We start from the raw sequence: 12,793 nt of genomic DNA, 5'->3' as shown, positions 1-12,793 counted from the left end.
GTGGCTGTACGAAAAAAAGCCTTTACTACATACATTTTCAAAGGTACAACATAGCTGTTCATGTGTGGCCTGTAGTCTTCCATATTCCATACATCTTTGTAGCTCTACCACAATCACGTGTTTGCTGAGATTATTTGTTATGCTTTTGGCAAATGAGGCAAATTACAAGATCACCTTTGCAAGCCGTACCTTTCTAAGCTTTATGTAAAGCCATATATGGTAGCATTGGCACATAGAGAACTGCCTTCAAGGCATGCTTGAGGTACCTCACTGCTGCACTTTCACATTTTCTGTAGCATCTTCCAGGATTTCACTGCCTGCTGCTTCCTTCTGCCATTGCCTTCCCCTTTGGTACTGTATTTGGAGAGGTTGTCATTGTTATTGTCATGGTAAAATCCACTTTCTTTTGAATGCCCTTAGCATAAAAGTCAGCAGGAGGGGTGGATGAGATTCAGGGAAACACTAATCTAAGCACTCAGTCATGTATTACACAAAAGTTTTTTCCTTTCCCATCCGAGTTGTGCTCCTTCTTACTGGTTGAGGTTGAATTCCATGCATGTTTCCCTGAATAGCCTGACAGTTTAATCGGTGCATTTGCATATGGGCAAATGGAGCTTTTTTCAAAGTTGCACAGTAATATGTTTCACCTTTATGCCATGCCAGCTTCAAATTGCATCCCAGGAGGATTGCAAATGTGCATAATCTGTGCAGTTGTCTGGGCTTTTTTTTTTTTTCTTTTTTTTCCCCCCCTCCCCTTTTATTTTATTTTCTTTTTTCCTGTGTTGTTTTTTTTTCCTTTTTTCTTCCTTCTTTTTTTTTTTCTTTAACTGGCAAATGCCTATTCATTGCCCATCTGGGTAAGAATGGCTTTTGCATTTTCACACCCATTCTTTCCTATATGGTTTGTGAATGCCCCTCCAATCAGAACTTGCTGCACAGAAAGGAGACAAAAACCATTTTACAGGAGTTTCTCAGAATAAGTCCATTGGGACCTCTACATCATGTTTACTGGAAAAAAAACCCACACATTAAAAAAAGGAAGGGGAGACACTTAACAAAGACCACTTGAATTTCACAGAAAGGTTCCCACTGCCTCAAGTTTAAAAGAGTGGCAGGCCTAAGAAGAACCTGAGACAGCAGTCTTTTTCCTGAGCCAGGCATTTGTCCAGTGATGACTATGTGAGTGTGCACATGTGTAGCAAGGTCTTGTGAAGAGCTGACACGCTTTCTGGCCTGTCCAAGGCTCTAGCAGTCTTTGTGAGAATGTGGCATTTACTTTAGAATCAAACCTACATTGGCAGTTCCGCCTTCTATGGGAAGTGTCACTTTTGGTCTTTCAGCTTAGAACAGCATACAAACCACAAAACTTGGATCTGAACTCCGTTTCCCGCAAAGAGGGGGAGGAACTGGATGGGACACCAGGATTTGCTACCGACCAATCTCTGGAATTTGTTAAATCTACTCTTTTATGCTGTTCTGATTTCTGTGGCAGCATCTCTGACACCGTTCCAAATCACTCAGTTGCTTGTGCTTTGGATAGGTATGGTTTTCAGTGCTGAACGTCAAGGAAGATGGCCTAGAAGAAACGTCTTCAAAATCTGTATTAGCTTTCTAAACTGTTTCTTATGTTTTACACCCACCCCTCCTGTTTTATTCTTAAGGAGTGAATTTCAGTTGTTTCTCAGTTGAGGTAGATGTTCCAATTTCATTGGAAGAAGTAAGGGAATGATGAAAGGATTTTTTTTTTTTAAGGGAAAACTCTGTTATGCCAATAGCAACCCAAATGTACTCTGTGTCTTTTATGAAGTGGCTCAATTAACTTTTGGACCAGTTCCTACAATACACAGTGCATCCTTGATCAGTTCCTATAGGAGAACTGTTCACACCTTACAGGACTTTTCCAGCTGAAACAGTTCTATGATTCTATGACAAATGCATACAGACCTCTCGATTCACCCCAGCTGTCCATTTACATCAAGTTAGTTAATGACCAAATACATTTTGGCTGCAGAACTCTTGCTTCTGACAGCCAGGACCACAAAAAGGCTGCTGAAACTTCAGATGAACCTTGCCTTTCCTCGCTTCTGTACCTGGTTTACGGATGGGTGACAGAATTCACGTTCCAAAGAAGTCATCCAGTCTCATGGTACATATCACACATTTCTGAAAAACAGTTGTCCTGAAGATGCATTTCTCAGAGTTCTGTTCACAAAATTAATTTTATCTGCTAAGGTGCAGAGGGAAAAAGGTAGACCTCTCTGCACCTGCTCAGGTTCATAGCACGTGACTTAACTGCACCTTATGCCTGCACAAGGCAGAAGTTTTGGTTTCTCGAGTTAAGACTGCTGCGTATTTCTTCTCATTAGCAATAACCTCATTTGACAAGGCAGAACATAAACAGAGGTCATTCATTTTACAGAAGCACATCTCAAAGACGTGTTTATGAGAAAATGGAGCCCTAGGGTCAAAACAAGTAGCAGTCAGTATTTATTGATTAAAAGATTTCTAGCATACCCACAGACAAATACTCAAAAGGAGGTACAGATAAATGGGTAGCTATGCAATCACTTGCCATGGCCTATAGGAGGTCTTGAAAAGAGGTGTCATCGATTTATCATTAATTTTCTACCCTTCTGTTTCACAATCATTACAAAGCTTTTACCAGATTCTCTTCAGATCAAGGATTGTGATTTGTTTATGTTAATACATTTTGAATCTTTGTGTAATGTGACATGTTGGGAAAGGAAGCATCTGGAACTGCCCTGGAGGCCTCCAGAGAATTACTGTATCTGGAAGGAGGAGAGAATACATCTCTTCTCTACATTATTTTATGTAATAATAATTGCAATGCCCTTGAATGAAAGTCTCCCAGTTTCTAAGCTATTTCTCCAGTCCTATGATCAGTCTCATCAGAGGAGGAAACTCAAATTTCCAGCGGAGTTTATGAACAGGACAGATATGATTCACAGCCTCCACAACAGTGGTTTCCTTCTTGTTCCTGTGATGTGAGCATCCCCCCAGTACTCTGATCTCACATGGGAATTAGTATCCTTCTGAAACTAGCTGGTTTACATCTGTTAACATCAGGCTTCTTCAGATAGCTTGGCCCTCATCAGGATTTCCAGTATCTGACCTTTGTGCTTCCCTTTTATCATTCAGCTGCTTCAGAGAATTAAAATTACCACCTGTGTGCAAGATGGTTTCTCTTTGAACCACCAGAGCAGAGGGTACTTGAGATGTCAGGACTGGGTAAATGAGAAAGAAAAGGCAGAGCAGGGAGGACAACACGTTTTCCTGCAAACTGCAGTGAGCAGTGCTCAACTGCCTGTGCATGAAATGTAAAGTAGCCCTTGGGCTGGAACAGAAGGCCCATGTATGAAACCACTTTCAATGCTATCTTTTTAGCTCAGTATATTTCTATGAAAGCAGACAGTGGCACTAATTTACTCCTGCTTCCCTACCAAATTTCACTCTTGCATTCTCACACATTAACAAGTGACTGTGGCAAGAGGGGTTGTAGCTTGGGTAGGAATATTCAAGATGGAATGCCTGTAAAACTAGTAGTGATTTTTGCATTACTTCTCTCTATATAAATGCTAAGAGAAAGAAATTATTAATAATGTTTTATTTGTTTCCCATCCAAAGGGCAGCTGATTTTTCAGAGTCAAATGTTGAAACCATGGTTTCTGCCCACGAGACTCTAAATGGATTAAAAACGGGTAAACAACAGGAGAGGAAACAAAAAGATGAGGCTGAAGGGAGACCGGGAGACCTCATTGACCTCTACAACTCCCTGAAAGGAGGTTGTAGTTAGGTTGGGGTAGTCTCTTCTCCTTAGTATCAAGTGATAGAACAAGAGGAAATGGACTGAAATTGTGCTGGCGGGGAATTAGTCTGGATATTAAGAAAAATTCTGTACTGAAAGGGTGGTCAGGCATTAGGCACAGGCTATCCAGGGAGGTGGTGGAGTCACCATCCCTGAAGGTGTTCAAGAAATGTGTGGACATGGCACTTTGGGACATGGTTTAATGGCTGTGGTGGTCTTAGGTTGACAGTTGGATTCAATCATCTTAGAGGTCTTTTCCAACTGAAAAAAATCTATGGTGATGACGAACAAAAGCATTAAAACCAAAGCAAGCAAAGTGGAGATAGGGGAAAGTGTATTGAGAGATGAAGAAGTTACATTTTAGTCATTTACATAAAAGTTAATTTTGAAGGATATATTGGCTGTATACCCAAACTGGTTAGGTGCTTTTCTAAACTGTTCTCTATTTAGATTATTCAGCCAAACTAAGACAAAGTCTTCCTTAGAGTAAACGTCTGTAATTTTCCAGTTTCCATCAAGTAAATAACAGTAGGAAAACATTTGTTTTCATATGATGGCATTCTGGTGCCAGTCAGAACTTGGAATGTGCTAAAAATGAAGGAGACAGCTCATGTTAACTTTTGGCTTTGAGTGCTTACAGAGGACTATTTGTCACTATTGGGTAGCAAATGTTCTAAACCACAACCCCAGACAAAACTGTGCGTAGGATTTGAGGAACATTCACCACCTAAATCTTGAACCAGATTTGGATTTTACAAAGTGGCTGCCAGGTTTTTTGGTTTTATGCAAGTAACTGCACTGCAGAACACAGAATCCACATTCCTTAAAATGCCAATCTAGACAGAAATCACATTCTCGAACAGACTCTTTGCATTTAAAAACTTGGTGTAAAGAGTCTTTAAGTAAGAATCTGATCTTGTCTGGAACGGATCCAAGTCCAAACAGATCAAAATCCAACTTTAATCCATGTGCTTGGTGTTTACAATTGGCTGCCACTAGGCTGTTTAAAGCCAGATAAACTGATAGGAAATCCAAAGCCCAGGAATGTGGCTGGAATTTTGGCCCAGCTACACCTATCTTGCTAAGCTTTTAGCCAAAAATTCAGGCCCCGAGCTCCTGCAAATGAGTAGGGAAGTTTATTTCTAGCCTTACAGAGATAATGCATTCTTACTGGTGCCTTCAACATGATTTTTACTGCATGATCTGTTTTGTTTACACAGTGGGCAGTTGCCTTCGCCAGTGCCCCGTCTGTGGCTCTGCAGAGGACAAGACTCAATCTGTTATTTTTGTGTTTCCTTTGTCACCTGCTTTGCTACAGGTAACATCAGTTGCAAGGGGATGACAGAGCGCATTCATAGCATCAACCTTCACAACTTTAGCAATTCTGTGCTCGAGACCCTCAACGAGCAGCGCAACCGTGGCCACTTCTGTGACGTGACGGTCCGCATCCACGGGAGCATGCTACGCGCCCACCGTTGCGTGCTGGCGGCTGGCAGCCCCTTCTTCCAGGACAAGCTGCTGCTGGGCTACAGCGACATAGAGATCCCCTCGGTGGTGTCAGTCCAGTCTGTCCAAAAGCTCATTGACTTCATGTACAGCGGGGTGCTGCGGGTCTCGCAGTCAGAGGCCCTCCAGATCCTCACAGCTGCCAGCATCCTACAGATCAAGACTGTGATTGATGAGTGCACAAGGATCGTCTCGCAAAATGTGGGAGAAGTCTACCCAGTGATTCAGGATTCTGGCCAGGAGACACCCAGAGGAACACCCGAATCAGGCACCTCGGGTCAGAGCACCGACACAGAGTCTGGCTACCTGCAGAGCCATTCACAGCACAGTGTGGACAGGATCTATTCGGCTCTCTATGCCTGTTCCATGCAAAATGGCAGTGGGGAACGTTCCTTTTATAGTGGAGCTGTGGTCAGCCACCATGAAACTGCGCTGGGGCTCCCCAGGGACCATCACATGGAAGACCCCAGCTGGATTACCCGGATCCATGAAAGGTCACAGCAAATGGAGCGGTACCTCTCTACCACTCCTGAGACCACACACTGCCGCAAGCAACCACGCCCTGTTCGAATTCAAACCCTGATGGGCAACATCCACATTAAGCAGGAAATGGAGGATGACTATGACTACTATGGCCAACAGAGGGTGCAGATCCTTGAGCGCAATGAGTCTGAGGAATGCACTGAGGACACTGACCAAGCAGAAGGCACTGAGAGTGAGCCAAAAGGGGAGAGTTTTGACTCGGGAGTCAGTTCCTCCATTGGCACTGAGCCCGATTCCATGGAGCAGCAGTTTATGGCTGGTCCGGGCCGGGATGGGCAGCAAGAATCTTCTCAAGCAGATCAAACTGATGTCCCTGCTGATGGCACTCAGCAGCAGCAGCAGCATATAGATGCCAACTCTTCCTCGCCAGAGAGAAGCAATGACATTGAAATGGACAGCAAAGTGCTCACAGTCAATAACAGCACCGAAAAGGGGGCTTTGCAGCCTTCTGTCAACACAACTGTTGCCCAACCATTGCCAACCACACAGATCTACTTACGCCAGACAGAAACCCTCACCAGCAATCTGAGGATGCCACTGACTCTGACCAGCAACACTCAGGTCATTGGCACAGCTGGCAACACCTACCTGCCTGCCCTTTTTACCACACAGTCTGCTGGCAGTGGCCCCAAGCCTTTTCTCTTCAGCCTGCCCCAGCCTTTAGCTGGCCAACAGACACAGTTTGTGACAGTGTCCCAGCCTGGCCTGTCAACCTTTACTGCTCAGCTGCCAGCCCCACAGCCTTTGGCCCCATCTGCAGGCCACAGTACAGCAGGTGGGCAAGGCGAAAAAAAGCCTTACGAGTGCACTCTCTGTAACAAGACTTTCACCGCCAAACAGAACTACGTCAAGCACATGTTTGTACACACAGGTAAGAGCACATCCCTTTGGCTTAGGCACGAAGCCAGAGAAAGTGCTTGACAAACATGGACTTAAATCCAGTTTCCCAATCTGCCAACCCCTATCACAAACAGGATGGAGAGGTTATCCAGGTAGCTGGTATCACTGAATACTTTCTGAGCTAACTGCATTGAAGTTGAGCCCCTGCAGAAATGTATAGGTCCATTGTGATCTTTAATGTCCCTTCCAAACCAAACCGTTCTATGATTCTCTGATTGTAGAGGTAGAACTACATGGTACAGAAACAAACTCATTTTCTTGGAGTAACCTGTGTTGTGCACCCATCCAAGAAAATGGTAAACATTTGTTGTCCCCTGCAAGCTGACCAGGCAACATTAAGTAGAAGTGAAAGAAGGAAAATAAAACAAACATATATCTACTAAGAAAGGACATCCCTCTAAGTTTTACAGCTATGAGGATTTAAGATCAAGTGATGATGATTGGCATGAGTTTGGGGCAAGTTCCTGGTGGAACTGTAGCAGTAGGTCCAAGCCTGGGTATTACACACACTGCCACATATTTTCTAGATCTCATGTATGCCTATAAGAAAGTGAATCTGGAGGGTTTTGGAAGTTTTTCCATATTTCCCTGAAGCTGATTGGTATAATCTTCTGTCTCTTAGTAAGTCAGATGTTTCACAAGCTATGAGTACAGAAGCATTGTCCTCAATGAGAATAATTTAAAATAATACATGTGGAATGCTGCACCAGCACTCTTTTTGTCTAGAAATGCAATTACTTTAATATAGGGACTTCTGAGATTATATAGGTAATCATATTTACTACTGAGCCCAAACTGCCTTTTCTAGCTTTGTCAAGTTATGAGACTTCAAATCAAGGAGGTAGATGTGTTTTACGTGGAGAGACTGTTCTGAGTTCGGGTCTAAATTTTGCTTGCTTTAGCCTTCAGCTCATTCTGACGTTGGAGAGAGATGCTAGTTTAGAGAACGAGTAAATATTTCTCTCACCAAGCAGTGGTTTTGTTAACGTCAGGTCTTAAAATAAATGCTAGGTTTGTGATACATGGAATAGAATCTGGAGAAATTGCCCAAGGTATGTCAGGAATGCAAGTCATGCCTCCCTGTTGTATCCAGTAGATTTCATTTCCATGTGCGTATGTAAACTTTTAACTTCTGTTTACCTGTAATTATCACTTAAATGAAAAATTCCTCTAGACGTCTAAGGCAGACATGTACATAAACCAAAAAGGTCAATTTCTCAGGACTGGGACAAAATCTACGCTTGCAAGGATCAAGAATCCTAAATCCCAAAGTTACGCTTTGTGTCTGATTATGTTCTCCATCTCTCTGTTTTGGATGAGTAACTGAAATGCTGTGTAGATAGTATTGTGTTAGTCAGAAAAATATTCCCTTCAGAACACAGTCAAATATTATCTACCAGCATCCTTATTCCAAGAGCTGGAAAGGCTTTTTCACTAAATACTTCACTGAGATTTGGTAGTTTATTTCCCCCACTCCAAACTGTACACTACATTTGGTATTTGGAGTCAGAGAAAGAATAATACTGGAAGATCCACCCTGAAATATTTCTAACTGATACACATGATGAAGTCGAACAGGAAATTGATAGACATCCCCAATCTTGAATTAATATTTTATTTGTCTGCAAATGCCTAAAAAAAATTGTATTTGTCTGAGAATACCTAAAATAATGAACTGTGGTGGGAAGGAGAGATTTGGGTCGATACATTATTTCATCGTTCATTTAGGAACAAACGGGCTCCTGAAGTGACTGGGAGAATAATTGCACCTTAACCAATAGAGGGTAGGGTTTCAGAAAACCCTTCTGAAAATAACCTTTACATGTAGAGCCTCAGAGAAGATGTCTGCTGTCTTGTTTAGTGCAGGACAGGGTCATTATGAAAAGTGAGAGGAGGCAGCTGTTCCTGCTGTCAGGGTGATAGTCCTCAGCCCTGCTAAAAGAAGCCAGGCAAAGTGGCTCTGGAAAAGACCCACAGGAAAAGGGAAAGATATGGGAGATGCAAATGTTTAAATTAGTCTTGCTGTTTGGAGGGCTCACAGGAGAAGCCAGGGAGGAATCCAATCGTAAACCAAAATTCAACAACTTAAAGGCTTCCCCAGCATTATATGGTTTTATGCTTCCTATAACTACACTGTGATGTAGCTTTCCGTCCAGTGGAAGCCTCCCTCCCTTTCCTCATTCACACAGACACACATGGACACAATCATGGTAGAGATAGATGTACTTCTGTGCTCCCTGAGGACTGACTTTTGTGTATTTCACAATGTTTTTCTCTTAAGATTTGCAGTGTTGTGGAAGAACAGTGTCTGTGCACCTTATAAGCCATCATTGCCTTCTCCTCCATGTCACCCTGTGGTTAATACTCATTAGCTGTCCCACATTGCTGTCCAAAACCAGTCAAATATGAAATAAAGAGCCACAAGGAGGAATATGCACATTTAATACACTGAGCATAGTTTTCTCTGACTTCAAGTTGGAAGAATCATGGGAATAAAGAATCTACAGTGCTCACGTAGGAAGTGCATACATTTGCATACAAAAAAAATAGAACCTAAACATTTCTGAGATTCTTGGGAGATAAGAAATCCCAGGAAGGTTTTGAGGCTAAGATTAGAAAGCCAGAACTCAGTGCATCTTAGAAACATGTGCAGGCAAAAATGAGGGTGTTTTTATAGCATAGTCTTAACAGGGTCTATAGCAGACTAATTACAAACTCTGGGACATATATTGCCTAAGGCAAAAATGAACATTGTAAATATAATCAGTCTCTTGTAAGTTAATCAGACATTATTAGAGCTGCCACACTATAATCTTCCACATAACACGTGTCAAGCATATTGGCCTGTCTACACTCAACACGCCACTATGTTGGGCAGAGCCAGCAGGAAACTAAGGACTGAATGTGTTTTGACCAAGTGTCTTTCACCAAGTAGGGACAAACTCATCATCAGTGCAAGGAAGAGCAGCATGTGGATTTCATTCACAGATGTCACCATCATATGTGCAAACTGTGAAATAAAAAGAAACAGAGACTCAGGGAAGATAAAATAGTAGGTCCTTCCTGTCCAACCCATATTAATTAGTTCCCCTTAAAATTGCATATAAGTAGCATGTAGTAATCTCACTATCAAGGAGTGAACGGTGTATTATCACACGTGTGTGATGATCGCTGTAGACTCTTCAGGATTTACATCAGTGCCAGACAAGATTGTACAAAGGAGGAAGGAGGATGTCTGTGAAAACAGAACAGAAAGCATCTCTGCTAGAGGGAGAATTGTGGAATGACCAAAGGAAAATAATTTTTCAGTTACTGAAACAGAGGAACGTTTTATTGTCACAATGCTGCAGTACTGTCTCTCTCCCTGATAGCATAGGGGATGATCAATTACCACAGGGGAAATATGCCACGAGTGATTCAGAAAACAAATTAAAAAGCAGCTTTTGATGGGAAATTCAGGGTGTTGGCTATCATTTGCATTATCAATACAGCAGCAGCATATCATCAAAATGTCGCCTGACACTATGAAACATGAGGCCGCGGCATTGTCTCCCAAAAGAACTCTGAACGCGAGGAGGAATGAAGAGCAGTCTGAATAAACCAATTGTATGTGCTCAGCTACGTATTTTCTTCAGGTCATTCTTGTAGTCACCATTTTGTCGGGATATGGTCAAGGTTCACTTGAAAGAATTGCCACAATCAGTTTTACAGCAGGCCTGAGCACACAGGGCAGCGTGGTAGATGACATAAGTAGTTTGTCTCTCTGGTTTACCCCATAAGGTGTTTTATTTAGTTGGCAGTCAAATAATTTGGATTTTATGTCTATTGCACTGGAAGTCTTTCTCTTAGGTTGACATTTGCATGATACTGACTGGCCTGGGCAATTCTGTGTTCCCTTTTCAGCTCCTGTCCATGCTTCAGCTATGAAATTTGACCAGAAAAAGGGGCAATAAATGTAAACCTCTTATAAAGTCAAAGCACTGGAGGCCTTTAGCAATCTCTAGCATTTCTCTTCTGAGAAATTTAAAGCAATCAAACAAAACTGACTATGTTACTGTTGCGCTAACTTGTAATTGCTAGCTTTTTCCATGGTTTTGGTACATACAAGTAGGGAGATGGAGGCACTGAAAGGTAAAGTAACTTGAATAAGACCTATCTAGAGATGAGCATGAGGAGAGAAGTAGAAACGTAGACAGGAGAGGCTCTGCCAATTGAAGCTGGGGCTAGATACCAAAACCTTTTAACTCTAGTCTTTGTCAGTGCTTACTATGTGAACTTGAAATCAACTGAGCTCCTTTTTACTGTATGTGGATTGGGAATACCTACAGCACATGAAACATTTGAAACCTCTGGTTGCAAAAAATGTTGTGTATCGAAACACACTTATTAACAGAATTACTCTTTCTTAGCCAAAGCACCTTTCCAAAAGCCCCCTGAGACACTGATCATTATTTTATTGCAAACAGTTGTATGGAGCTGGTTTAATTTTATTATCTTGTTTTCTTGTCTGTTTTTTCTTTCTCTTTCTCTCATTGGTAATGGGCAGGTGAGAAACCCCACCAATGCAGCATCTGCTGGCGCTCCTTCTCATTAAAGGATTACCTAATTAAACACATGGTGACGCACACTGGCGTGAGGGCATACCAGTGCAGTATCTGCAACAAGCGCTTCACCCAGAAGAGCTCCCTTAATGTGCACATGCGCCTCCACCGTGGGGAGAAGTCCTATGAGTGCTACATCTGCAAAAAGAAGTTCTCCCACAAGACCCTGCTGGAGAGGCATGTGGCTCTGCACAGTGCCACCAATGGCACACCTGGAGCCACCGGCACCGGCGCGAGGGCTGTCCCTGCCGGGGTGGTGGCCTGCACGGAGGGGACCACGTACGTCTGCTCTGTCTGTCCAGCTAAGTTTGACCAAATCGAGCATTTCAACGACCACATGAGGATGCATGTGTCAGATGGATAAGTAGAATATCTCTCTCTCTCTTTGTTATGAACAAAAAAAAAAAAATAGAAACAACAACGAAAAGCTATGGCACTAGAATTTAAGAAATGATTTTTGTTTCATTTTTACCTTTATTTTCCTCCTTGGTTTTTTTTTTTTGGGGTTCATTTTGTTTTGTTGTTTTTGTACTACATGAAGAACTGGTTTTTTGCCTGCTGGTACATTACATTTCCGGAGGCTGGGTGAATAATGATTTTCCCAACCTCCCTCAGATGGTGGCCTTAAGGCCAGGTAGTGCTTCATGAGCTCCACTGGTTGGATCTCTAGCTACTGGCCTCTAAATACAACCCTTCTTTACTACAAAAGAGAAAAGAAAAAAAAGCAAAAAAAAAAAAAAAAAAGCCCAAACAAAAAAAAAAACACCACACACACACACACACACACAAAATAATCAATAAAACAGACAGAAAAATTTAAAAAAAAAAAAATTCTTTTTTCTCACTTGTGAAGAGCACTACAAAAATGAAAGAAACGAAACAAAGTATATTACAAATCTCCAAGGCCTACTGTCGTTAGAAGTACACCGCTCGCAGTGTTTCAATGGACATTATTCACAATGCTGACCGCTTTTGGACTTCACAGTATCCAGATAGAACTGTGGAATATTTTGCTTCTGGTTGAGCAGCAACCAGAGGAAACAAGGCCCTGCTGGTTTCCACCACGTGTCTGCTTTCTCACACACACACACATGCGCGCGCGCGCCCGCCCGCAAACGCACGAAAGGGCTGAGGGGAGCGCAAGGCAGTGTGGCTTGGATAGTGTGGAGTCCCTGCAGAGTGAGGAAAAAAGAATCAGAGGTTCCTCACCTGGATTCTCCTCCATCCCACGCTCTCTGGCGCACCCTCCCCGCTGCTTTTCCCATACCACCACCACCTTACAGCAGAAACCAAGAAGATTCAGACAACGAGCAACGGTGGCTGTTTGTAATTTATTCAGTGTCTTCGCTGAGCCCAGGGCCTCAGCACAATCAAGAGGGACTTTCACAGAAGGCAAAGAGAAACACAGAGGAGGAAA

The 12,793-nt window shown here is 42.6% G+C and overlaps 1 protein-coding gene across 9 annotated transcripts in view; it reads left to right on the top strand.

Annotated features, from left to right (window-relative positions):
• Window positions 1–11,803, top strand: part of ZBTB20 (zinc finger and BTB domain containing 20) — a 554,111-nt gene extending 542,308 nt beyond the window's left edge. For all 9 annotated transcript variants that reach the window (XM_054163730.1, XM_054163732.1, XM_054163729.1 and 6 more), the window contains 2 exons: window positions 5,145–6,746; window positions 11,322–11,803. In XM_054163730.1, the coding sequence (XP_054019705.1) occupies window positions 5,165–6,746; window positions 11,322–11,740 (2,001 nt within the window). In that variant the 5' untranslated portion in view covers window positions 5,145–5,164 and the 3' untranslated portion in view covers window positions 11,741–11,803. The remainder of the gene's footprint in view (window positions 1–5,144; window positions 6,747–11,321) is intronic.
• Window positions 11,804–12,793: the final 990 nt, after the last annotated feature.

Source organism: Dryobates pubescens, chromosome 8 (genome assembly GCF_014839835.1).
Source record: "Dryobates pubescens isolate bDryPub1 chromosome 8, bDryPub1.pri, whole genome shotgun sequence".
In the NCBI taxonomy this organism is placed as follows: domain Eukaryota; kingdom Metazoa; phylum Chordata; class Aves; order Piciformes; family Picidae; genus Dryobates; species Dryobates pubescens.
This window is presented reverse-complemented; position numbering and strand designations above follow the sequence as displayed.